At 51.8% G+C, this 23,873-nt stretch overlaps 11 protein-coding genes across 11 annotated transcripts; 4 read left to right on the forward strand and 7 right to left on the reverse strand.

Moving 5' to 3' along the window:
- Positions 1–1,080: 1,080 nt before the first annotated feature.
- On the forward strand, positions 1,081–2,089 carry PtrM4_088150 (anamorsin family protein; the record flags this gene model as incomplete). The annotated part of the gene is made up of 2 exons (XM_001934717.2): positions 1,081–1,723; positions 1,782–2,089. 2 exons carry the CDS (start codon positions 1,081–1,083, stop codon positions 2,087–2,089), a joined length of 951 nt encoding a protein of 316 aa, XP_001934752.1.
- Positions 2,090–3,544: 1,455 nt separating this feature from the next.
- Positions 3,545–6,517, reverse strand: PtrM4_088160 (He-PIG domain containing protein; the record flags this gene model as incomplete). Its single annotated transcript, XM_066106827.1, has 4 exons — positions 3,545–3,750; positions 3,801–4,352; positions 4,419–5,393; positions 5,515–6,517. 4 exons carry the CDS (start codon positions 6,515–6,517, stop codon positions 3,545–3,547), a joined length of 2,736 nt encoding a protein of 911 aa, XP_065962495.1.
- A 427-nt stretch (positions 6,518–6,944) lies between these two features.
- Positions 6,945–7,442, reverse strand: PtrM4_088170 (acetyltransferase; the record flags this gene model as incomplete). Its single annotated transcript, XM_066106828.1, has 1 exon — positions 6,945–7,442. One exon carries the CDS (start codon positions 7,440–7,442, stop codon positions 6,945–6,947), a length of 498 nt encoding a protein of 165 aa, XP_065962496.1.
- Positions 7,443–7,855: 413 nt separating this feature from the next.
- Positions 7,856–9,460, forward strand: PtrM4_088180 (RecQ, Superfamily II DNA helicase; the record flags this gene model as incomplete). The annotated part of the gene is made up of 4 exons (XM_066106829.1): positions 7,856–7,932; positions 7,984–8,102; positions 8,150–8,184; positions 8,234–9,460. The coding sequence occupies 4 exons, from the start codon at positions 7,856–7,858 to the stop codon at positions 9,458–9,460; spliced, it is 1,458 nt and encodes a 485-aa protein (XP_065962497.1).
- A 1,174-nt stretch (positions 9,461–10,634) lies between these two features.
- PtrM4_088190 (uncharacterized protein) lies at positions 10,635–11,281 on the reverse strand (the record flags this gene model as incomplete). Its single annotated transcript, XM_066106830.1, has 3 exons — positions 10,635–10,753; positions 10,821–10,888; positions 10,995–11,281. 3 exons carry the CDS (start codon positions 11,279–11,281, stop codon positions 10,635–10,637), a joined length of 474 nt encoding a protein of 157 aa, XP_065962498.1.
- Positions 11,282–13,015: 1,734 nt separating this feature from the next.
- On the reverse strand, positions 13,016–13,966 carry PtrM4_088200 (uncharacterized protein; the record flags this gene model as incomplete). Its single annotated transcript, XM_066106831.1, has 3 exons — positions 13,016–13,429; positions 13,488–13,522; positions 13,774–13,966. 3 exons carry the CDS (start codon positions 13,964–13,966, stop codon positions 13,016–13,018), a joined length of 642 nt encoding a protein of 213 aa, XP_065962499.1.
- An 833-nt stretch (positions 13,967–14,799) lies between these two features.
- PtrM4_088210 (vacuolar membrane PQ loop repeat protein) lies at positions 14,800–15,868 on the forward strand (the record flags this gene model as incomplete). The annotated part of the gene is made up of 3 exons (XM_001934712.1): positions 14,800–14,904; positions 14,994–15,671; positions 15,719–15,868. The coding sequence occupies 3 exons, from the start codon at positions 14,800–14,802 to the stop codon at positions 15,866–15,868; spliced, it is 933 nt and encodes a 310-aa protein (XP_001934747.1).
- A 305-nt stretch (positions 15,869–16,173) lies between these two features.
- Positions 16,174–18,316, reverse strand: PtrM4_088220 (AsnB, Asparagine synthase (glutamine-hydrolyzing); the record flags this gene model as incomplete). Its single annotated transcript, XM_001934711.2, has 8 exons — positions 16,174–16,216; positions 16,267–17,654; positions 17,703–17,851; positions 17,902–17,937; positions 17,984–18,010; positions 18,062–18,087; positions 18,142–18,192; positions 18,291–18,316. 8 exons carry the CDS (start codon positions 18,314–18,316, stop codon positions 16,174–16,176), a joined length of 1,746 nt encoding a protein of 581 aa, XP_001934746.1.
- Positions 18,317–19,086: 770 nt separating this feature from the next.
- Positions 19,087–20,243, reverse strand: PtrM4_088230 (MSP domain containing protein; the record flags this gene model as incomplete). The annotated part of the gene is made up of 6 exons (XM_001934710.2): positions 19,087–19,656; positions 19,713–19,828; positions 19,892–19,950; positions 20,000–20,022; positions 20,081–20,151; positions 20,204–20,243. The coding sequence occupies 6 exons, from the start codon at positions 20,241–20,243 to the stop codon at positions 19,087–19,089; spliced, it is 879 nt and encodes a 292-aa protein (XP_001934745.1).
- A 1,424-nt stretch (positions 20,244–21,667) lies between these two features.
- Positions 21,668–21,847, forward strand: PtrM4_088240 (uncharacterized protein; the record flags this gene model as incomplete). The annotated part of the gene is made up of 1 exon (XM_001934709.2): positions 21,668–21,847. The coding sequence occupies one exon, from the start codon at positions 21,668–21,670 to the stop codon at positions 21,845–21,847; it is 180 nt and encodes a 59-aa protein (XP_001934744.2).
- A 218-nt stretch (positions 21,848–22,065) lies between these two features.
- Positions 22,066–23,375, reverse strand: PtrM4_088250 (uncharacterized protein; the record flags this gene model as incomplete). Its single annotated transcript, XM_066106832.1, has 2 exons — positions 22,066–22,068; positions 23,034–23,375. The coding sequence occupies 2 exons, from the start codon at positions 23,373–23,375 to the stop codon at positions 22,066–22,068; spliced, it is 345 nt and encodes a 114-aa protein (XP_065962500.1).
- Between the last annotated feature and the right edge of the window lie 498 nt (positions 23,376–23,873).

The following is a 23,873-nucleotide window of genomic DNA, read 5'->3' on the forward strand; positions in this document are numbered from 1 at the left end:
GGTGGTGATGGATGCTTAAGGTTGGTGTGGTGGTTCAAATACTCAAGAACGGTGAGCTCGGGAACTACTGGGGGAACTGAAGCGGGTTAATAAATGATCTTGTGATGAGAGCTTTGACCCGATTGCGTCGTATGGCGTGAAGCAATGTGACGGAGCGCCAGCGTACCTGCAGGTCTAACGTGAGGGGTCAAGAGAGACTTACGTTGTCGATGAGCAGAGAGGAGATGAGATTAGTCAAGCGTTGTTTATGAGTGAAGAAGAGGACGATTGTTGGTCTGACAAAGGAAGGCGCAATGCATCTCACGCGACGATCTGGAAGGCGGGGAAGCTGGCGGAAGCTGGAAGCTCCCTTTATATCACCGCTCAAGACCAGGCCCCTCGTATCGCCATTATCTAGAAGATTCGTCCTTTCACCGCCCAGCTGTCGCTACTGCGATTGAAATCAAACTTTACTATATTTGTTGCCTTTTCCAACGCGTTATCAGTCGGATCAACGGTGCCTGAGCTGTGTGAGGAAACATGGTACGTCACCGGTACCTGCATGTCGGTGTCGCGTGTGGTGTGAGCAACATGCCAATCCACCACATATCGCCGAAAGCCAGGCACAACTGTCTTCTATAGGACAATGATCCTTCAATGTCCTTGTCTCGAAGCCATGAGCCCGTCTCAGGGCTGCGTATGGCTTCTACTTGATAACTTCAGGGCCTCAGGGTCGGCTGTTACCCCAGATTCTGGCCGTACCTTTTAGACACTAATGCGCGCTGGATCCACTCTCGCAACGGAGAAAGCCATGCATGGATGCGCCATCCCACTTCGCTCAGCGCACACGTGACACTTGCTCGTACCACTTTGTTGATGACCAATCACCCGCTGGTACTCTGGTGATTGCATCAGCAGCGCTTTCTCCGAGGCCGCTGACTGTCTTTAGAAAAGTTTCCCGGTGCCGTGATTCACCACCACTCCCTAAATTTGAATTTTCTTTTCACTCTCTCAGACTCGAATATTGCACTTTTCAGTGACCAAGTTTACATACAAAACTCTACCCCGCCACCAATCCTCACAGTGTTGCGACACCCCGCCATGGCCCCGCGATGCCTCCTAATCGGTACGCCGTCCATTGCGGCGCACCCGGAGCGGCTGGACCAAGTCTACGAAATCCACCATCGCAGTTCGACAGACCTTCAGATGCTTGATCGCATCGCTGCAGGTCTCGTCAACCTTCCCGCCGCCACATACGATGTCGTCCTCCTCCTCGCCGACGCCGACGGCACAACGCGCGAAAGTCACAAGCTGTTTTCGCGCGACGTGATGAACAAAGTAGCCAGCGCATTGAAGATTGGAGGTGTGCTCAAGAGCCAAGCAGGCCCTTTCCAGGGCGCAGAGAAGACGGAGGCTATCCTAGCAGGCCTCACAGAGACGGAAGACGGCATGGCAAAGCCCGAGCAGGAGGAGCCTGTATCAATACCGCTCAAGTTTGGCAAGAATAAGGCAAATGGTGTGAGTGCGACAAATGGCACAAATGGCGCTGTCAACCCAGACGGTTCCGTCCCGTTGAACCTCAACCGCAAACGCGATCAGCCAGAACCCGTCAAGCCCGCAGGCGTAGGCTTTGTCGACTTTAGCGACGATCTCGACGACCCGATAATCACAGGCGAAGACGATGATCTAATCGACGAAGACGACCTCATCACTGAAGCAGACATGGCACGTCCAGTAGTCCAACGTAAGCCCTCTCCCACACTACCCTCCATATAAACCATCGCTAACACTCCCCCCAACAGCACTCGAATGCCAACCCAAGCCCGGAAAGCGACGACGCGCCTGCAAAGACTGCACCTGCGGCATGAAGGAGAAACTCGAAGCCGAAGACGCCGCCAAACGCTCCTCAGCAGACAAGGCGCTCAACTCGTTGAAACTAGATGCCGACGATCTCGCAGAAGTCGACTTTACCGTCCAGGGTAAAGTGGGCAGCTGTGGCAATTGCGCGCTCGGTGATGCGTTTAGGTGTGATGGGTGTCCGTATATTGGACTACCGGCTTTCAAGCCTGGGGAGGAGGTGCGGTTGCTGAATAACGATATCCAATTGTAAGGGACTTTTGATGTTGGACAAGAAATGCATTTTCTACGGCGTAACGTAACGGAACGCGTGTGGGTTGGGTTGGGTTGGTTTGGTTTGGTTGACTTGGAATATCATGCATCTAGATAAGTGGTAAAAACGACGTAGTTATAAGGAATATATGTCGTCCATTCAAGATCAACAACGCTCTGACTGACGTGAACGAATGAGTGCGTTCATCTACCATTCATAATAAAAAGAACCCCTCCTCCTCATAACCATAAATCCCAGAAACACACACACACTCTCTCTCTCTCAACCTTCCACACCAGCCCGTCCTATAAAAAAAGCATACCTAAATAAACACCTTATCCTCCTTACCCTGTCTATCCCAATACCCCCCTCCACCACCACCACTAACCCACCGACTCCCCCTCCCTACAATCCCCTTGAGACTCAACACTCCCCAATTCTTCCCTTTACCAGCTTCCGTCGTCGTCGTTGTTGTTTCATCACCCCCTCCACCACTTCCACCACCGCCGCTGGTTTGCACACTGCTACCCAGCACACGCTCCCCCCTACTCGCATCATCATACTCTCGCGTGGGAAGAGGCATAGACTAGGTGTTTTTACCGGCGGTGCTGGTGTAGTGGTTTTTGCTGTCGGTGCTGGTAAGGAGGGTGGTAGACCGGATATCCTTTTAGCACTCTTAGGCGGTGGTGGTGGTGTAGGTGATGGTGATGGTGAAGAAGACGTAAGACGAGCTTGCCTCGTAGGAGTAGGAGTATTTCTCACACGACCGTCTGAAGGGGCGGCGCGGAGATTGATACTACTGCTTCGGAGGGTTTGGAGGGTGGCGTGCTCGATTGTTGTGGTTGTGTCTTCGGAGGAGGTGGAGGTGGCGTGGTCTTGTGTTTCATCTATATGCTGGGCTGGGGTGCTGGCTTCGTAGAATGTTAAGTTACCGGATAGATCGCGTGTAGCCAGTGATCTACTCTTTTCCCCATCACCCCCCCTTACTTGAAGACTTGGTGGTGGTGGTGAGAGGAGACACTCCCGATGTACTCGTAGTACCACTAGCCCGGCGCGCGGCATCTTGCATAACCGTCTGCGCGTCGAAGAAGGGAAAAGCAGAGGACTGTGTGCGTGAGCGGTCGTGGCGTTTGCGGGGGGCGATGTTGGAGCTGGAGTGTCTGGATTGTGTGCGTGAGTGGATGCTTTTGCGTGAGTGTCGTTCTTTGGTTTGGCTGGGGCGGTGAGATTTTTTTGGCTTCAGGGGTGGCTTTTGAGTGGCGGGTTGTGGATGGTTTGGGTCGAGAGGGGGGAGGAGACAGGCCTTGGTTTAGTTTTGGGTCTGGCGTCGGATCTGATGGGTGAGCTTCGTTGGCCGAGGGTGTATGTTGACGAGGCGTTTTCTTTGCCGCCGTGTTCGTGCGATGGGCCTAGGTAGTATGGTGTTGGGTCTCGTTCACTGGTACGCTTGAGTTGTCATTTGGTGTTGCTCTGGCTGTTTCGCTTTGCGGTTTTACTACCACGCTTCTCATTTCGGGTGGTGTCTACTTTGTCTAGGTTCAGCGGAGGGAGCGTGTATTCGTTTGGCTTGATGGTTTCTCGCTTTTCAGTCTCTTCAATGTCTCGCTCTTCGTCCGAGTAGACATTGTCGCTCATCTCGGCATCCTCGAAGACTTTGCTGCCTAGACCGTGTTAGTCAGATCTGAGTACACCCACTCAAGAAAGAACTCACCAGTGAGGTCATTAAGGCTGGCCTTCAGGTCGTATACACGAAAACTGTGTCGGGTGCTCGCTCGTCGAACAATACTACCCCTGTCTGAAGATATTGCGGTCCCTGGTCGCACATAACTCTTGACAACCCGGTCACGAGGGGGTGATGTCGCTGTATGGGGTCGGTTGACACGATTTTTCCGGAGACTGCCTGGGAACTTGAATTTTGGGCTTCCAGCTTGATCGCCGAAGAGTTCCCCTAGCTTTGGTGTATCAGTTATATCCTTTTCTGCTCCTGCTCCGACATCGTCATCTGGTCTGACCACTGTGTTGCGGTTCCTCGGCGACAGCGGGCTTCGGGGCGTAGATGTAGCCTCGGTGATGAAAGCAGGAGGCGACTTGTAACTACATGTTGATGCACGCGCGCCGGCGCTGAAGAAGGGAGACTGATTTGATGCCCGTTTTCGAATGTACGAGTTGCGCTTTTCACCCACCGTGCGCCCACCGACAAAGCTAGAACGCCTTGATGCAGGCACAACGCGAACACTACGACGTACTTCGGTTGGTGTAGTGACTAACGTGGTATGCTTTCTTGTCAATGGTGACTGAGGGAAAGCCGAAGGAGTGATTGATAACGTACTCGTGCGGCGCGTAGTTGCGTTGGATCCCGTGCTCTGTGGCCGATGTAGAGACGAGAAGTTTGTATTCGTTCGAGACAGTGAGTATGTATGACGCCCGTGTCCCATACCTGTAATGCGTCGATTGACAGGCAACCCGGTACTGCGGTGTATCTGGTCTTGATGCACGGTTGTTGTTCGACGCTTGTGCTTTCGAAAAGTATCAGATGACTGCGAAGCCCGCTTCGCCAGCTCGGTAGGTATTCTCATCGAGTCGGGTGAATGTTGTGATGGAGCAGTATCGTCGTAGATGCCAAATGAACTTGTCTGAAAGTGATCGAGTGTCCTCATGTCGTCGTCGCCGATTGGGCCAGCTAGTGAGTGGCCATCTTCACGTTCTTCTAGTAGATGAGGACTGTGTGTATGCGATCTAGAAGTGTGAGTCCCAGCCATGGCTGATTGGTGTCGGTTGGTAGTGGTCGTTGATTGCTGGTTGTTTCCGCTTAGATCAACCGAACCGTGGAAACAGTATTTAGGTAGATTGAGATCGAGCCGGGGCGGATGCTCTGGCGTACGTGACACAAATGGATCATGGTTCTCCTTATTCTTTTCATCATTCTGCTCAACAGTATCATCACACTCATGCCATGGCATGAAAATTGGCTGGGAAATTTCGGACTTCCTTGGGCTCCTGGGCAGCTTTGGGCTGACATAACTTTTGGCAAGCCTTCGTCTGCGCTTCAAGCAAACCGCAAATGCGACGAGTATTATAACACCAAAGATTCCCCCGATGACTGCGCCTACAATGATTGCCGTCTTCCGCCTGTCATTGCTATGCTCCCAACTGTTCGTACTACCAGGGGTGTTCTGAGGGTCAGTCGTTGCAGCCTTTGATACCATAATTTGGAAAGTCTGCGAATCCGTGTTGGAGCCCTGATCAGATACTGCTCTCAGCGAGCACTGGACGCCCTGTGGGGTAAAATTGGTGGGAACTGTGCCTGAGATAGTGCCAGTGGAGGAATCAAATTGCAGATGACCCGCCAGATTTCCCAGGTCGACAGTGAGCTTCTTGTTTTTTCCCAAGAAAGTTTGGTGGTATTGTATACTTGAAAGGCTCACCGAGCGTAAGATTGAGGGGTCCAACGTCACCCATAGTGGTCTTTGACTGAACGTTGACGTGAACAGTGTACTCAGCAATGTCTCCAGATTGGGCTTTTGCAGTGACAACAATGTCTTGCCACTTCAACTGAGTTGGCGCTGTCCCTGTGATCGTGATTGTGTCGTTGTTGAGACCTAACCAAAATGGTAGTTCTGCAGTTACAGAATGGAGATCTTTGCCATCAACGTTTGAACCATCGAGGAAGAGATCTTTCTTCAGGTCGTTTATTTGTACGCTCTGTCCTTGAGCTACGTTAATGGACTGACTGGAAGGCTTGAACACAAGTGTATGCTCGCTGACGACCATAGTAAACGAAACTGTGGAAGCAGAGAAGCCAGGGGCTTCGGAGGTGATAAGAACCATCTGTATAGTTTGCGGATAAGTCGTTGGGGATGTGGTACCGCCAAAGCTAATTGAAGAAGAATCGAAACTGATCCACGCTGGCAGTGGTGTACGATTTTCCAGCAGCGCAAAGTATGACAGTGCTATGCCATGCGAATCGAATGTATCCGAGGGGAAAGATATGTTGAAAGGTTTCGATGGTTTGACAGTAACGGTGTTGTGCCTAGATGCCTCACCTACAGCTGACAACGCTGCTGAGACATCGTCCTTTGCCGTGGGCTCATCAGCTGCCGAAATAAGCAGTTGAGAGTCCATGCTCGCAACCGCGCCACCTTGCCCTGCTGCGTTGATTTTGAAGCTTGCAGTCCCAATATCGTCGGACTGTGGTGTTCCCGAAAGTGTTCGACTGTCGCCATCTAGTGATAACCATGACGGGTTTCCAACCAGGGAGTATTGTAGATTTTCAGAAGTCGATGAGAATGTGGTGGGTGCAAATTGGAAGCTAAAAGGCGCCCCGATGCGCGCAACTGGAGGATATTGCAGGTTCAGTGGATAGTTCACCTGCGGAGTCGCACATGCCAATAGCGGTAGAAAGGGCATATAGGCGAGAAACTTCACCATTGCACTATCATTCTCATCAGTATATTTCAGCACACTGTTTCAATCCTCTTACCGTAAATTCGCCATCAGTACAAGTCCAGAGGATGTCTGACCATGCGGATGAAGGAGCACCCATACTAAAAGGCCTTCTGCCGGGTTCAGCCATCTTCTTCAAATTTGCAATCACGATCATAACGCGTGTTCGTGTCGAGGCGGGGAAAACCTTAAATTCTGGGCACAAAGACAGCTCAAGAATGTGAGACGATGGGATGGAGGGGTCGCGGCAGTAAGGGAGAACAGTGTCGCCCTGCCTGCCCTCGCGCAAGAGTACAAATATTGTAGACTTAACAGCACTCATATCTTTTAGTAGTGGCTATAACGGTGATGCGTAATATCTGACGTGGCGTTAAAGCTACCCAGCGTTGAGATGCAAAACACAGGAGTGCACTCATTCCCCAATCGCCAACTCCAACTTCAAAGCTGTTCGCCCTGGGCCATAATAGTCTGGCCGGCACTCGAATTGCTGAAAGCCACACGAATTGTATAATGCGCGGGCTGGTTTGCGATTCGCGTCGACCCACAAGAAGATGGTATGGCAGCCTCCTTTTTCCATGTGGCGGCGAAGGGAATGGATGAGTGATTTGCCGAGACCTTTCTCCCTCTCTTGCTCAACGACACAAAGCTTGTGGAGCCACGCTATCCTTTTCATCCGCTGGTAAACCAGGTATGCGGCCAGAGTGTCGGCGTCACTTTCTTTAAAGACAAGTAGTAACCCAATATTCTTCTTCTTGAGCTCGACGTCATAATTGAAGTGTTCAATCGCAGGAAAGACCTTTTTCTCGAGCTTCGCTACCTTTTCTGCGATGGCCGCACGGTTCTTTGGTGGGAAGCTTGAAAATTCAGTAATCACAAAGCCAGGCGGGGTGCGTCTCAGTACGTCAGCCATGGTGCAAAAGGGCGTCTTGAGGGCGCTTTTCGTGTCAAGCCGAATTGAGTCCGCGTCGGTGTCGGAACTACTCAAACACCATGGGTAGTCTATGGGATTTACTTTTTGTGCAAATCGCAAAGTTTCACGTTGTACTATAGTGTATGTAGTTCGGGTATGAATTGTGGCTTGACCGGCTTCTATTTTAGTTTGATGTGGGACGCACGTGCTAGCGTGATGAAGACCCACTCTAACGCGTCCGTACTTGCATTACCTCTCCTACCACTACCATCAACTCCACTCGATATGCACCTTTGTCTACAGTTGAGAGTGCTTATTGAGGTGCAGACCTAGGAGTAATACGAAATATCTCTTATTGGTGATTCATCAAGCTGATCTGAATCACGGATCTTCACCTGTTTGTTTGCAGCATCATGCCTAGAACCAGGAAGCGTCCGTATTTCAACCTTGATTTCACCTTGCGGAAAGTGTTCAAGAAAGCAAGTTTCCGGTATGCGTATCAGTACGATTCTGATAACATCCCTAATGAGAGTTGATACAGACCACTACAACGCGAAGTTGTCATGGCAACATTAGACGGCGAAGATGTCTTTCTCCAGGCTGCTACATCGTTTGGAAAGAGCTTGTGTTATCAGCTGCCCGCAGTTGTTGACTTTGGCAGTAAGTTTAGTTGTAATAACTCTTGGATCAAGCATTAACATCCCAAGTCACTATTGTGATATCGCCACTGCTAGCACTCATGGTAGGTCAAACCATATCCATATCGTAGTCCCTATCTCACTGAATGACAGAACAACCAAGTCGCCTCCATGCGCAATGCCAACATCCGTGTCGAAACAATAAACAGCACCACTCTTCCCGCGGACAGAACTAGAATTATAGCCGATCTCCAATGCGGCCATCCACTAACACGCCTTCTTTACGTGACACCGGAATTCTGTCAAGGCGACAACTTCCGCAAGATCCTACGAATCATTCACTCACAGCGTGAACTCGCTCGCATAGCCGTCGACGAAGCTCATTGCGTCAGTGAATGGGGTCACGATTTCCGGCCCTCGTTCCAACAACTCTCATTCTTCAAGACGGAGTTTCCGGACGTGCCTGTGATATGTCTAACCGCCACGGCCACCGCACGGGTACGAGACGACATCATCAAGACGCTCGCTCTGGACCCCAAAACCCTCAAAATGTTTCGTATGAGCACCAGCAGACCCAACCTACATTACGAAGTACGCTTCAAATCCGATGACGAAGACCACTACGACAACTTCATCTCCTGGCTAAAATCCACACATGCCCGCCGTGCCGCAGACCCTGAACGCGCCTCGCAGCTCAGTACCCAAAAGCAGCGCTCAGACAATGTCCCAGGCATCATCTACACGCTCTTCCGCAAAGACTGCGAGTCCCTCGCCGCCCGCCTCCGCGCCGACGGCATAGGCGCAAAACCCTACCACGCCGGCCTCTCCGTCTCTGAGCGCGCAGACGCCCTGTCAGGCTGGGTAGCTAACAAAGCAGGTTATGATGTCGTCGTCGCCACAACCGCATTCGGCATGGGCATCGACAAGGAAAACGTCCGTTTCGTAGTACACTGGCAGATCCCCAAGTCCTTCGAGGGCTTCTACCAGGAAGCCGGGCGCGCAGGCCGAGACGGAAAAGCCTCGTTGTGTATCCTGTATTATGGCCGCGAAGACCGCGATCGCGCGGCTAGCATGATGGCGAGGGATGCGGCGCGTCAGCCGACCAAAGGAGCGGGCGTGCAGGTGCAGCAGCAGCAGCTTATGAATCGGGCGAAGAGTCTACAGGCGCTCGTGGGGTACTGTGAGGCTACGGATAAGTGTAGGCATAAGCTTATTGCAAAGTATTTTGCGGATGAGGAGGATCCGCCGTGTGATTTTGCGTGCGATTGGTGCAAGGATGCGGAGGGTTTGGTGAGGAGGAAGGAGAAGGGGTTGGCGAGTGAGGAGTGGTGTTCTACGCAACGGGAGATGGGGAGGTATGAGGTTGATGAATATGAGTGAGCGATGGATGGTTGGCTCTGGAAATGGGAGTTTGGAGAGAAGCGTTTACAGGCGTTGGGCATGTTAGGTCTTGATTGGTCATCTCTGTATTTGGAAGCTCATGATCTATTCATCATACTGTTCAAATGGCTTCTATCACTGACTGTGGTGCTGCCGGTGCATGTCTTCATTCCAGTACAAATGGTGCTGTTGCAGGCGTCATCGACGCAATAAACAACCTAGCCTCAATCCTATCATGCACCCAAATCCATCTAGTATAAGAACCATCATAGCAACTTAGCGAAGGACTTCTTAATTAAAAAGAACTTGACTCAAATTCGTAATCCAACATACATACCAACCAAACCCCTCCCCAGCCCCAACGCTCATCCATGTCCCCCTGAACCAAAAAAAGTAAGCAAACCCCCCGCCACATCCCCACATCGCGCACTTGTGACGTGTCCCACCCACAAACCCCTCCCTTACTGTACCCAACCAACCCGACTATTGCATTCCCGCCCAAATCCCCGTCTTTTCTGCTTTTGTGTCTACGTATATATATTATATTAATTGAAAAATCTTTCAGAAGTCTTCATTTCCGCTCTTTCTTTCGAGAAATCGGTCTCGGTGGCGCAATGGTAGCGCGTTGGACTTCTACTACGTAAATCCAAAGGCTGCGGGTTCGAGCCCCGCCCGAGATGCTTATTGCGTTTCTTTTTGCATGGGTGGGGTGAGGGAGATGGTGGGTGTGTGGGTGAGGGTTTGGGTGGTTGATGATTTTTTTTACGTAGGTGAGGTACAGAGAGGGCTTTTACAGCGACAGGTAGGTAGAAGAAGTCTATCTGTCTAGGTGGGTATGTGGAAAGTATTGCTTACGTCGTCACTATGGATTTAGAGGACTAGACTATAGATAGTTTAACAACTGACCTTTTCTCTCTATTCGTCTATCTAAGGGTATTCCTTGCTCTTCTCCCCTCTATTACCTCTACGGTCGGATTCAATGGTACGCGATATACTCGATATCCAGTATTATCGCCTACCATTGAATATAACATTTTCTATCCCTTCCTCTACTCGTACACCAGCAACAACACAACATCTCGGTTTGAAATATACAAGTATAAAGTTAAACAAGAAGGAATTTCTGTGCTACCTCTGTATTTTTCTTTACATGTCTCTAAATGACACATCTGTCTCAGCCTTCGCAGATGAGGTCAAAGTCTGGAAAATCCGGATCCGGTCCGATATTTGTGCTTGCAACAGCAGAGTTGAAGTCTTTAACTGGAGCGGACTTTTGTGCGGCATTGCATTTGTCTGTTTGGTTTTGTTAGACTGTTGTGCTCATTCATGGCTGAGAAGGAAAGGGGGGGAGGAGACTTACTCTTCTGTTCATCGCACTGATTGACAGTCAACTTATCCTTATTGTCGTTATTGTTATTACCATTGTTACTCCCATTGTTATTATTCCCACCATCCTGCTGTCTCCTCACCGCTCTCGGTTTCTTCCCCCCCCCCACCACCACCCCCATTCGCAGCCCGACTACACCCCTGAAACTGATTATCACAACTCCTCTGCGCCGCCGTCTCAAAATCCGTAAACGTATCCCCATCGACTTTAAACGGCCGTTTCGCATCCCCGGAATTCGTAATCGGCGACGCTTTTGTGCCGCCTAGGGCGCTGGTAAAGGTTTGCAAGTCGGAGACTTGGCGGAGGAAGAGAGTGTGCCGCGGCACGAGGGATTGCTCCCAGTCGGTGGTTATTAGCGGGGGTTGGGGGGAGGCGTGGCAGAGGGCTGGGAGGGCGAGGTGGAGGAAGGTTAGGAGGGAGGTTGGGAGGAGCATTTTTGTATGTGTTTGGATTTGGGGTTGGTTGGGTGGAGGTTGTTATTTTCCGGTAATGAAGGTCCAGTTGGTAATAGAGAATATGTTGTATAATCGGTCCAGCCTATAATTATCGCCGTCGTTATCGTCGTGGTCGTCTTTCGCCTTGGTATCCAGACAAGCAGTGAAATTACTCCTCCTTCTGTATAATGAAACGCGTCGTCGTAAAACTCCTCAGCCGCACCGTTCGGTCGTTACAAATGGGGAAATGAACTGAAAAGCAGTACCCGGTACTGTAATCCAACGATAAAAAAAAATTAACTTTCGCTGGTGTCCGTTCGTTCGGTCGTTCGTGTATTCGCGACGACCCAGTGTGGTACTTGAACAAGCCACCACAAGCTGCGAACTCCTCCGAGAGATGGAGATGGAGATGCAAAGAAAACAAGAAAATATGATTATTTAAATAAGAAAATAGTCGTCTTGTTGTTTGCTGCCCGCAGTCGTCACAATCCTGTTGCAACCAAATCAAAATATGTTTTGAAAACGAAAAAAAAAAACTAAATGTCAAACCCGGGTGTCGCAAAGGTAACGTTAACTAGGAGCCAAGTAACTACGGGCGGAGCGCGCAGCCTTGTACACAAGTATATGTACTTTGCCAGCCCGCCAGCCCACACACACAAAGCCTTGGTAGGCGCCCGCCCACACAGCATGCATACATCCAACCCCCAACCGCCCCTCCGATGATGAAGAATCTCACGCCAAACAAGTTTGGCACCGTGGTCGGGTGGTCTTGATGTGGAAGTGCGGGCCCACAATGCCCTGGGCATGCTGCGACGCTGCTGAAACGGCTGTGCGCACCCGTTGTGTTGCAAAACCACCCCAGCCCCAATCCAATCCAATTGCATCACACATGCACAGATTCTGCCTGTACTTATGCCTGTATGCACAAACCAAGTAAGTAGCCTGAGCAATAAAAACAGTAGTCCAATGAAAAAAAGGGGGGGGGGGGAAAGAAACGGGGTCCTCAGGCGGTAAGGCGGAAGCGGAGGAAGGAGTTCATGTAAGTAGTTTGCATGAAGATGCCAAGTCTACCTACCTACCCATTTACACAGCCAGCTATAGACGTTAAAAAAGGCTATTTACATACATACTTCCATTACAGATAATTAAACTCTATAAATGAGATTTGCATTTTTCTCTCTCTCTCTCTCTGTCTGTCTCGCTGCTTGCTATTTGACATCGTATAATATGGATTGGTATAATGTGTGGGGGGTATGATGACTATAAACTACTGACTGACAGGCTGGCTAAATAAAAAACACACACAAACCTTCAAAATTTGTCTCGCTACAAAAAGGGTAATAATAATAAAGTGTAGGTAGGTCTTACGAGATGCAAGCAACAACAAACCGCTATCATCTCAAGTTCTCCGTCTCAGTCTCCCTCAATTACAAATCATGATTTTTTTCTTTAAACAAGTAGCGACGACGATTGACAAGGTCATCGCTAGAGAGGGAGAGGAAACAAAGGAGTGAATGTGGTCTCTCTCTCTCTTTTTCTCTTCCTCTTTCTTTCCACAATTTCCCTTGTCGTCCACAAGTCCGAGTCGTAAACTGTTTGTTCCGTTCCTGTAACTAAGGACCCTGCGTATATACAAACAAGCTCCACGCACATAAAACATCCCTCTCAACATCACACACCTCGGGTTAAGTCGTTGATATCGTAACGGGGGGGCCTTTAACAGAACCAATGTACTTAGAAGTTGGCGGCCGCATTGGGTCGTCCACCCGGATTATGATATTGATCGAGGTTCTGCTGAAAGGGCGAAGATCCCGGTCCGTTTTGCGGTTTGTCGCCGAGAGCTGTGCCAGTGCCAGCCATGAGGTCGTCGTCGTCCTCCTGCACACGCGCTTGCCGCTTCTTCATGCGCCAGAAGACGAGGGCGATGCCGCCGAGGAGTAGAGCACCGCCAACACCACCGACAACGCCACCAATGACTTTCTTGTTCGAGTCGCTGATGCCGCCGCCTTCGTTGGAGTCGCCGGCCTGTGCGGTCGGGGGGTCGGTGATGACGGCTTGTCCGGTCGTGGTCTCGAATGTGCTGGTGCCAGTTGAGGTCTGCGTGATTTCCCGTCCTGCGCTGACCGTGGTGATGACGGTAATGTACTCCTGGAATGATGTGGAAACAAGTGGTGTAGTCCGGACAAGTGGCGTGGTTCTTACGGACGAACCCGGTCGAGTGGCCGTCGGCGACGAACCACCCTGAGTTGTGCGCTCTGCCGGCGACGATGCCGGATTGTTGTTGTTGTTGTTATTGTTTCCACCATCGTTGGAAGAGCCGGGGGGAGCAGTCGTCTGTGTAGGGGCCTCGGGTGTGGGTTCTGATGGCGCTGGGTTGTTGTTGTTGTTGTTGTTGTTGTTGTTGTTCTGGCTGGATGCGGGAGGAGCCTGCGACGGAGGAGGGTTGGATGACGCTGGCGGTGGTGTTGAGGCAGCTGCAGGAGGCTGTGAACTCGCTGGCGGTGGTGCAGGCGTCGATGTGGCAGCGGGAGGCGGCGACGAGGCGCCAGTGCCCTCGGCCTGCTGTCGCTTTCCGTGGTACAGATACTGGTTGATACCGTCGATGCGAATGTCGTCAAAGGTAAAGGCCGACGACACAGCGGCCAGGGCGACGACGGCACCTGAAAACCAGGCCTTGGGCAACATGTTTTGGTGGTTTTGTCGATCGAAACGCAGAGGGCAGGTGTGGGCTAGACGGGACCCAGTGGCACTTTTACACTAATGGCACGCGTTTCAGCGTTTTTACTGGTACTGATATTTAAGGGGATGACGGTGGGAAGATGGCGTGTGAATGGCGTGAATGGCGTGGTGAGTGGTGCAACGGTGGAAAAGTGCACACGGCAAACGAGCGAAGGACAAAATCGACAAGAATAGGAGAAAAGCGAATGGTCACCGGCTTTGGCGGAGAGGGTGGTGTGTGGGAACCTATGAGCGTGCGGGTGGGTAGAGAAAGACGCTCACTCGTGATCAGTGCCATAATTAGCTGCCCCGTTGCCGCGTTGCACGCTCCAGGCCTTGCCCCAACTAAAATTCCCTTGAGACCCTGGCCTGCACGTCGCCTTGCTAAGCATGCCGAAGCGGGAGGTCGTTGGCCGTGGGTGAAAATTCTGCCTCAGAAGCAAAGTGCGGCCAGTAGATAAGGTCCATGGTTGCTTGTTTGTCAGATGTCTGTCGCGCCTTCCCGTCGCGTTGCTCGTCCCCTCGTGCCTGCCCTTCCTCGTTGCTGCCGCGTGTTTATGTTGTGCATGCGCATGATTCGCTGCTTCGCTGCTGCTTCAACCTTCTAATTCCGTCCGCATCCGTCATTGGCCCACCCGCGGCCATCAGCCTTATCCAGGTATCGTCCCCGTCTGGACCTGCGTCATCTTTTGCCTTGCGATTCCTGCACGCCCTTGTATCTTGAAGATCGATATCTGACAAATTATTATTCTGCTACATCTTTTGTATTACGACGACGACGACGACGCGTTGGCAACACCATGTTCACCGCCGCCGCCATGTCGCACGCGCTGCCGCTGACCAGCCAGGAGGCGCTTTCGGGTGTCTTCGGCTCCATCTCGCTGGCATCATGGATCTTTCTATTGGTATGTACAGTACAGCACGATCACACGCCTCAGAACGAGGCTGAGTTCCATGGTCGCGTGTGCATGCATTCACCGGCTAACCCCCACAGGTACCCCAACTCATAGAAAACTACAAGTCGGGCTCTGCAGATGGCATCTCGCTTGCCTTCCTCGCTGTGTGGTTCATTGGCGACGTCACCAACCTTGCCGGCGCGCTCTGGGCGGGTCTCGTGCCGACTGTCATTGCCCTCGCAATCTACTTTTGCTTCGCCGACCTGGTCTTGATATCGCAATGCGTCTACTACAACATGAAGAACTCGCGCCGCGATCGCAAGTCATCGACGCGCTCCACCGAAAGCGTCGAGGCGCCGCTGCTCGGCCGCCGCGACAGCAGCAACATTGGCCTGCCTGGGAGTCATAGGCGCGATTCCATTGCAAGTCGCAAGCGCAGGGCGAGCTCGCTACCAACCATCCCCGATGTTGAAGGGGGTGCAAGCGAGTGGGTCAAGAACACCGCTAGCATTATTGGTGTCTGCGTTGTAGGCGCTGCAGGCTGGGCTATTGCATGGAAGACTGGTGTCTGGGTTCCACAGCCAACACACGGCGATGCAGGCGAATCATCAGACAGCCCGCTCGGAGCTCAGATTCTTGGTTATGCCAGCGCAGTGTGCTACCTTGGAGCGCGCATCCCGCAGATTATCAAGAACCAGCGCGAGAGGTCATGCGAAGGCCTGTCGCTGCTCTTTTTCATGCTGAGCTTGCTAGGAAATGCTACATATGGCGCAGGTGTATGTCATCTTCATCTCACTGCAATACACACACTAACAACCCACAGATCATCTTCCACTCGCAAGAAAAAGAGTACATCATGACCAACCTGCCATGGCTAATCGGTTCCCTCGGCACCATGGTCGAGGACGTGACCATCTTTATCCAATTCCGCGTCTTCGGCAACGGTGAAGCATCCTCTGCTCTTGAGGCTTAGACGTCATTCCCCTGTAAATGCTGTGTATATGCGACTACTACATAACGCCCTCTACCAAAAGTTTTTGTAAATTTCATTTAGGTCTTTGATACCCTTCAATGTTGTAGAGAAGGAAAAATAGGGTCAGGTTTGGCGATGATCATGTATGTTATGCGATTCTTGGATATGAGACAAGAAGAGAAAAGTCACATTCTTTGTATACTAGAACAATTCTTGATCAAACAAGACACGAATGTCATCTATCATTGTTCTATACTGATCCCGAGACCATGCATTAGTCTATCGAGTATGAGAAGTGGCACCATCTACTTGGCGTGAGCGTATTTCTGTTCGTGAACACCGATAGCCCTAAACATATATGTCAGCTTGGAGCAGTCATTATGAATAACCAAACTCACCGTCCAGAGGGATCCGTCTGGTCACTCCACGTTGGAGTCCAGCGCATGACGGTATCAGCGCAATAGCTGGGAAAGTGTTCGTCAAACATGCACCTATACCAGTACGCCTCCTTTGTATCCGGGATATCGCTGCCCCACTCAGGCTTGGGGTTCTTCATCATCTCATCCGTAACATGCAGCTCGGCCGTGTCCTTGAGCGCGTCAATCCATCCGTAGCCCACACCGTCGGAAAATTGCTCCTTTTGTCTCCAGAGGATCTTGTCGGGCAGGTAGGGCTGCGTGTCAGGCTCGTCGGATGTGTCAAAGGCCTTGCGCAGAATGTACTTTTCAATGCGACCGTTCTCGCGGTCGATGAGCTTGTCAGCTGGGTCAATGTTCATGGCGGTGTTGAGGAACTCTTTGTCCAAAAAGGGGACACGAGCTTCGACACCCCAGGCCGATGTCGACTTGTTGGCACGTAGACAGTCGGCAAGATGCAGGTTCTTGACACGGCGAATGCATTCTTGGTGGAAGGCTGCCTTGTCAGGGGCGTTGTGGAAGTACAAGTATCCGCCAAAGATCTCGTCACTGCCCTCTCCTGAGAGCACCATCTTGACACCCATGGCCTTGATCTTTCGGCTCAACAAGAACATGGGTGTTGAGGCACGAATCGTCGTCACGTCGAACGTCTCGAGGTGGAAGATGACGTCTGTGAGAGCGTTGAGGCCATCCTCGATGGTAAAGGTAAAGGTGTGGTGCTTGGTTCCAAGGAAGTTGGCCACTTCTTGTGCGGCAACACCATCAGGAGAGTTGGGCAGACCAATGGAGAAGGAGTTGAGTTGTCCCAGGAGAAGATCCGTCTGGAGCTCGTTGGAGTCGTCAATACCCACAAGTTGGTTCTGCTGCTCACTGGCGGTTCCAGAAGATGTAGCGGCCTTTTTCCTAGTCGCCTCGTTCAGTCGCAGAGTTTCCCGCTGCGCGATCGAAGCCACCAGACTCGAGTCAAGCCCACCAGAGAGAAGCACACCAAAGGGCACTTCCGCCATCATGCGCTTGCGTACTGACCGCTCCAATGATTGCCTCAACTCCTTGTAGTCAACAGGTGTCGTAGGAATGCTCTCAGGCTCGACGAGCCACTTGGGGTCGTAGTAGCGGGTAAGCGAGTCCGTCTTGGAGTCGTAGACGTGACCGGGCGGGAAGGAGATGATGTTGTCGCAAACGGGGTGAAGGCACTTGAGCTCGGAAGCGAAGAAGACTGCACCAGGCGTAGTGCTCGATCTGCCCATGTAAAAGGTAGTGATGCCAATGGGGTCTCTTGCGGCGATTACACGATCTTGAGTCTTGTCATGGAGGACCCACGAGAACATGCCATCCAACCTGCGGGGCGCATCAATATCATGTTCGAGATACTGCTATACATCAGTGACTCCCCAAATTCCACTTATTGTTGCTCGTACCAGAGGAATGATGACCTCGCAGTCAGAGTGTGTCTTGAAGTTGTATGGCTTCTTGAGCGACTTGCGGAGGATACGGTGGTTGTAGATTTCGCCGTTGACAGCCAGTGACACTGTCTGCTCATCGTTGACGAGCGGCTGAGCGCCAGACTCTGTCCAATGTAAGTTTCCATCTCGTCTCATCTGTCGTGTGACCGCATACCGACGCCGACAATGCTCAAGCGTTCATGAACAAGGACTACAGACTGTCAGTTTAGATCCTCAAAGTAATCAAGCGTACCTACTGGTATCGTTTGCGACCCAGTTGCCACCTGCAAAGTCTCAGTTATCGTTCTCCTCGGCGCATCGGTCAAGTGGCTCACTCCAATCAGGACCCCGATGTCGGACACTGTCCGCAATGAGTCAATGAAATACTTTCGCAGTCTCTCGGGTATGGACTTACGCCTTGCCCATTTTCAGGGCTGTCGGCTTGAACTTTTGTACATCGGGATGTCTAAGAACATTAATATCTCTCTAACATTAACCGTGTCCGTATGCAGCGTCGCAAAGCCACGGGGAGGGGTAGATGTGCATGAAAGTAGAAAAACATACCTGTAGCACGCGAAGATACCACACATGTTTGCTGGGGAAGAGAATAGAGGAGGAAGAAGAAGAATGTGGAGGAGTCAGACGTCTTTTATCGCGCTCAAAATTGTTGTAGTCATAATCGCATGCCCTCCGGCGGACGGAGTGGGGCCCACGCTTAGTTGGAAGGTTCCGATTCCGATCGGAACCATTGGGGTCTCGAATATTGGCTCGCCAAAGTACCTACCAGGTCACTTAATCTCGTCGGCCTCACGGCGAGACTCAGGCCCACATGACCAACACTCCAAATCGATATGGGAAAGAAAGGAGAGATAGGGCCGACTCAGACATGTGAAAAGGACACGATATACGTTGACAAAGAGACTCCACAACCCCGGGCTCCGGCCCACTGGTTCAATCCCCACAAGCTTGTAATCTCAACCGGTGCAATCCAGACCATGGGCAAAAGAGGCAGCAAGTGCAGGCAAGAGAGGCAGCAAGAGCAGTCACAAAAGAATTAATCTCATACGGTTAACCTCGGAATTATGTAGTTGTTGATACATGGATGCTTGTGCGCGGATATGCCCATGCCTTCCCAGCAGCTTACACCATGTGCATAACCAACAAGAGCCCTAGGTCCTAACAAGACATATCCACAGCCAACAAAAGCAATTAACATCGTTTCGTGCAGCGCCGCCCATGCCACCACCCTACTTCTTCATGCTTGAAAAGTCTTTCTCCTCCAATTTCTCTCACTTAATCTCGGAATCGCTCGCTCAACAAGGTTTACTGCAATTCTGACGCGGTACTAGGGGAATGGTGTTCAAAAAAGGAAGTAGGCAAGGAGGAAGCTGACGAGGCAGAGAAGGGCTGTAATCTGAACAGATACGCCACCAGCTGGGGCTTGTTGCGTGTTTATGGCGGTCGAGGATTGCTTCGAATCTTGGGCGGATGCTCCCTTGCGCTGGCGGAGACCGCTGGCGTCACCGAGCTGCTGCGTCAACCGTGCAATTTGCGCTTTGGCTTCAGCAAGCTGGGCCTCGACATCTCCCGAAGAAGGCATCGCGTTGGACAGGGTTGCAGCAGCAGCATGATAGGTCGACTGCATACCACCGCCCGTTGCGGGATTGAAAGCCTCATTCTTGATTTCTCCCAAGTTCTTGCTCTTCTCAGGACGATCTTGTGGGACTGACACAGGGCCAGAAACCTCGGATGCACCCCGCTGGGGAGTAACGGCCTCGTGGGATGGAGATGGGGATGGCATCATGGACTCGCGTGTGCCGTTGGTCCTCGCAGGCGTTGCGTTTGGACCACCGTCGTCAGGAGCGAGGAACAGCACCCTAATCTTCTTCTCCTGGATTGAAGATTTGGCTGTTTGCTCAATGTGCGACCACTACAAAATGCGGTTAGCCGCGCGATTCACCGCTCACTCGGGTCTCCTTGACATACCAGAGATCCGACATTGGTGAACTCCTTGTCGGCTGTTATTAGGACAGACTGCACGAGGAACTTGTCGCGGCACTTTGCGTCTGGCGGCGGGTCTTCTTTCATGGCCTGGAGGAGGACTGGGCGCATGCGTCAGTTTTCTGCATGCATGCTAGGGGTGCGCGGGCAGAGGATATGCGTACTTTGGACTTCAACATGTTTGCCGGGCTCGATGCGTCCGCTATTTGGCCTTACACAGTATCTAAATCCGTCAGCCGAGGTAGGGAGTGAAGGGCTAGTGCGAGTCGTACTGCTTGGGAGCCGTGGTTTTGACCTTGAATCTGTCAGCTGCGCGTCCAGGTATAGAAGTGGCTTTGGTGAAGTTTGCTCACCTTGAAAGCAACCGGGTCAGAGTGCGGGTTCCGCAGGCGGAGCGTCTGCGACACCTCGTGCTGGAAGGGACCTTTGCCAGGTCAGCATCGCCACGTTATTCACATCCACTACTTCAAACTCACGCTTGAAGCCAAGCTCTACGGGATCGAGCTCGACGGACATGGCGGGCACACGCGGGTTGTGAGGTTTGTCGTCTTTGTGCCTGTGGCTGTGTCTTGGTAATCAGGCACGGATCCGCCGTCACAGTACGGTCGCGATCAACCTTCGCAAAGGATAAATGGGAGCGGTGTCGTATAATAAAGCGCTTAATTGATTCACCGAAAGGGGCGCAGGCGGTGAATGGTCGTTTGGCGTCGTCGTAGGCAGTAGGGGGGGGGAGCGGATGTGGAGGATGGAAGACGGATGCGAAGGTAGGGATGACGTTGCTGGTTTGGAAGTAGTCGCGCCAGTGACGCTCTTGGTTCCGGAAGCGCCTCTCAAGGCAAGACAGCTCTAACTACCACTATCTGTACATAACCAAGCTTAGTAAAGGCACGTGTTTACGGTAAAGTCGACCGTACCAAACTGTATTCTTCAAATGTTAGTACCCGTGCCTGCAGACCCATGGTTCCAGTTCCACCTTCTCCAAGCTTCCATTCCCCGCTACCGCTACCGCTACGGGCGCCTGCAATTACTTCTTATATAAGGCTGGACCCTTACACACGCAGATCTACCTACCGATTAATTCAAATATAATCCACCCGCAAACACCCACCCTACCCTCATCACAGTAACCGAGCACCTGCTATATCCGACACTCACACATCGCCACATCCAACATGGCTTCCTCAGATCTAGACACGCTCATCGACATGGGCTTCCCCCGCGAACGCGCCGAGCTCGCCGTCAAGGCTACCGGTGGTCTGCAACCAGCCATTGATTGGCTCGAGACCAACCAGGACAAAACCATCGAAGAGATCAAGCAACAGCAAGCCGGCGCCGCCGCCGCCGATGACGCTTCAGAAGAGCCGCCAGCCCTCAAGCCCGGCGAAGAAGCCAGATCGCTCGTTTGCGAAGATTGTGGCAAGAAGTTCCGCTCGATGAACCAAGCTACATTCCACGGCGAGAAGACGGGCCACGAAAACTTCGCCGAATCGACCGAAGAAATTGCTCCCCTCACAGAAGAAGAGAAGAAGCAGAGGCTGCAGGAGCTACGCGAGAAGTTGGCCGAGAAGCGTGCAAAGGAGTCTGAGCAGGACAAGGAGGACCGCAAGAGGAACGAGCAGATCCGCCTAAAGGCTACAAAGGAGTCGCAAGACATCAAGGAAGAGCTACAGAAGAAGGAGCGCCTTAAGGAGGCTGCCGCCAAGCGCGCAGAGAAGAAGGCTGACGAAGACGCGAGGAAACGCGTCCTGGCCAAGTTGGAGGCAGACAAGCAAGAGCGAAAGCGCAAAGCCGAGATCGAAAAAGCAAAGCGAGCGGGTCAGGCTCCTCCTCCTGCACAACCCCAGGCTCCTCTGGCTACGTCTTCGGGTCCTACGACTAGCAAACCTGCAAGCGCCTACACCGAGGCACGGCTTGCACTTCAGACATCGGGAGGAAGGGTCATGAAGACGTTCCCGGTTGAGACAACACTCTTTGAGGTCGCACATGCGTTGGAGCAGGATGGAACTACCGTCAACACCTTTACCACAAACTTCCCCAAGAAGACGTATGACCGCACCGACTTTGGCATGACGCTTAAAGAGGCGGGCATGGTACCTAGTGCGGCTTTGATCATCGGATAGACGATAGTAGTTGTCATGGGTGTATGCACCTTACGATTGATGACGGATGACGGATGATAGATGCTGGTTTATGAATGTATGAGGTAGAGGACTACTGCGAAGAGCGTGGAAATTTCTTCTATTTCCCTCATCTTCTTAGACGTAGGTAAAATCTCTGCTTGAGATTTAATATACACGTCTACTCGAGCTTAACACACACACATCTCCCTCGCATCCCATCACTTCCCCCCTTAAAACCCCAACCATCTCCCCCCAAAAACCCCTCATCCAACTCATCCTCCTTCCCCTTCACCTCCCCCTCCTTCCCATTTCCATTCTTCATCCCCTCCAAAACCCCACAAAGCTGCAACCGATTCCCCTCCCAACTCACCCACGCCGCAGCCTGTAAAAAACAATCGGTAATATCATCCAACTTCTTCATCTCCGTCGGCCCTATCACCTGCTCCCTTGCATCTCCGTCGTCTTTCCTCCGTCGTGGCGTCTTCTTCTTCGGCGAACACAAGGCTTGTTGTGTTGCGCGTGCTTGAGGGCTGATGTTGAAGGTGAGGGATGGTGTTGTGGAGTTTGTGTTTGTGGAGGCTGTTGAGGGTGGGGAGGCGGATAGCCAGGTACGTAGGAGGGTTATTTTGGCGCTTTTTTCGGCTTTGGATCGGGGGGGTTTCTTGTTCGGTGTGGTGGGGGGAGTGGTGGTGTCTTGGGCTGTCGCTGGTGGTGGTGGTGGTGTTTGTTTCGTAGATGATGATGACGACGACGCCGACTCAGTCAGAGCAATACCCTGTTCTCCCAGCCAATACATGCCCACACGCTTTGGATCCACGCCGAAGACATTGAATAGTTTCTCCTTGTCCTCGCCCGCCTTTTTGTTCCGCGTGATCAGACGTTCAGAATACATGGTTTGCAAGATGGCCCACAGCATGCCCTCCAGCGTATTCACCCGAAGCGTCCACTGTTGAACCGCGCTGCCACCACCAGATCGCCACCGTTGTTTCTCAATCAATATGACATCAGGTGAAGCTGCTAAAATGGTGTTTTTGACCAGTCCGTACGCTGTCTTTGACAGAATATTGAGTGAATATGCGTCGACCACGTCCACATCATCATCATCATCCGCCTCTCCCATAACCCTCCCCTCTGACTCTGACTCTGACTCTGACTCTGACTCTGATTCTGATTCTGACTCCCCCACCTCAGAACCAGGAATCCCATCTCTAGAACCCACCAAATCCATCTTCTCCCACCTCAAAACATGCATAGTAGCGTTCAGACTGTCTTTCACCGGCCATGAAATCTCTGCTTCGCAAAACGCAAGGTTCTTGATGCCCATGTCGATACTCATGATGCGGAGTTTCTGGTCCGTCGTGGGCCGTGATTTCTGCCATGTTGGATGCCGGATAAATAGCCGAGACTGGTGGAGCTCGTGGCGGAGGCGTTGGTGAAGTACGGCTTTTGTGCCCGAGGAGCGGGCTCCGATGCGTGTGAGGAGTGCTTGTAGCGACTTTGCCGTTACAGTGCGGGATTTTGGCGCCATTTTGTAGTTTGGTTTAGTTTGGGGCGGATGCGTTGCACATTGAAGATTTACGCCATGAGTGGTTTTTGGAGATGATGGGCTTTACAAGATGAGGATAGAAAGACATGCCAGAACATGGCGGAAGGTGGTGGCGTCAATGCAACGCCTGCGATGAAAAAACAGAGATTACTAGTACTGTGGAGAAATCGCGCTGTGTTCCTGTACTAACGTCAGGTTTGGGACAACCATGGTAACTAGGTGGAAGCACAATGGATATATTCGAGGTTGCAGCGTGTCCACGTGACGCGGCCCTTCTCAGTCGACATGTTCAAGCTAAGCTACACGTTTCGCATCAATCAGTCTCAAGTAGACGTGCACTCGGGTGTCATAAAATACTGGACATACTGGTGTGAAAAAACCACTGTAGTCGCCAGATACGTCTATTGGGTGCTTGCCCACACTGTCCAGTATTATGTCACCCAGGTGCGTGCATATTAAGCCTAAGTAGACGTGTATACA

The sequence above is a fragment of the Pyrenophora tritici-repentis genome, chromosome 4, assembly GCF_003171515.1.
Source record: "Pyrenophora tritici-repentis strain M4 chromosome 4, whole genome shotgun sequence".
Classification (NCBI taxonomy): Eukaryota; Fungi; Ascomycota; class Dothideomycetes; order Pleosporales; family Pleosporaceae; genus Pyrenophora; species Pyrenophora tritici-repentis.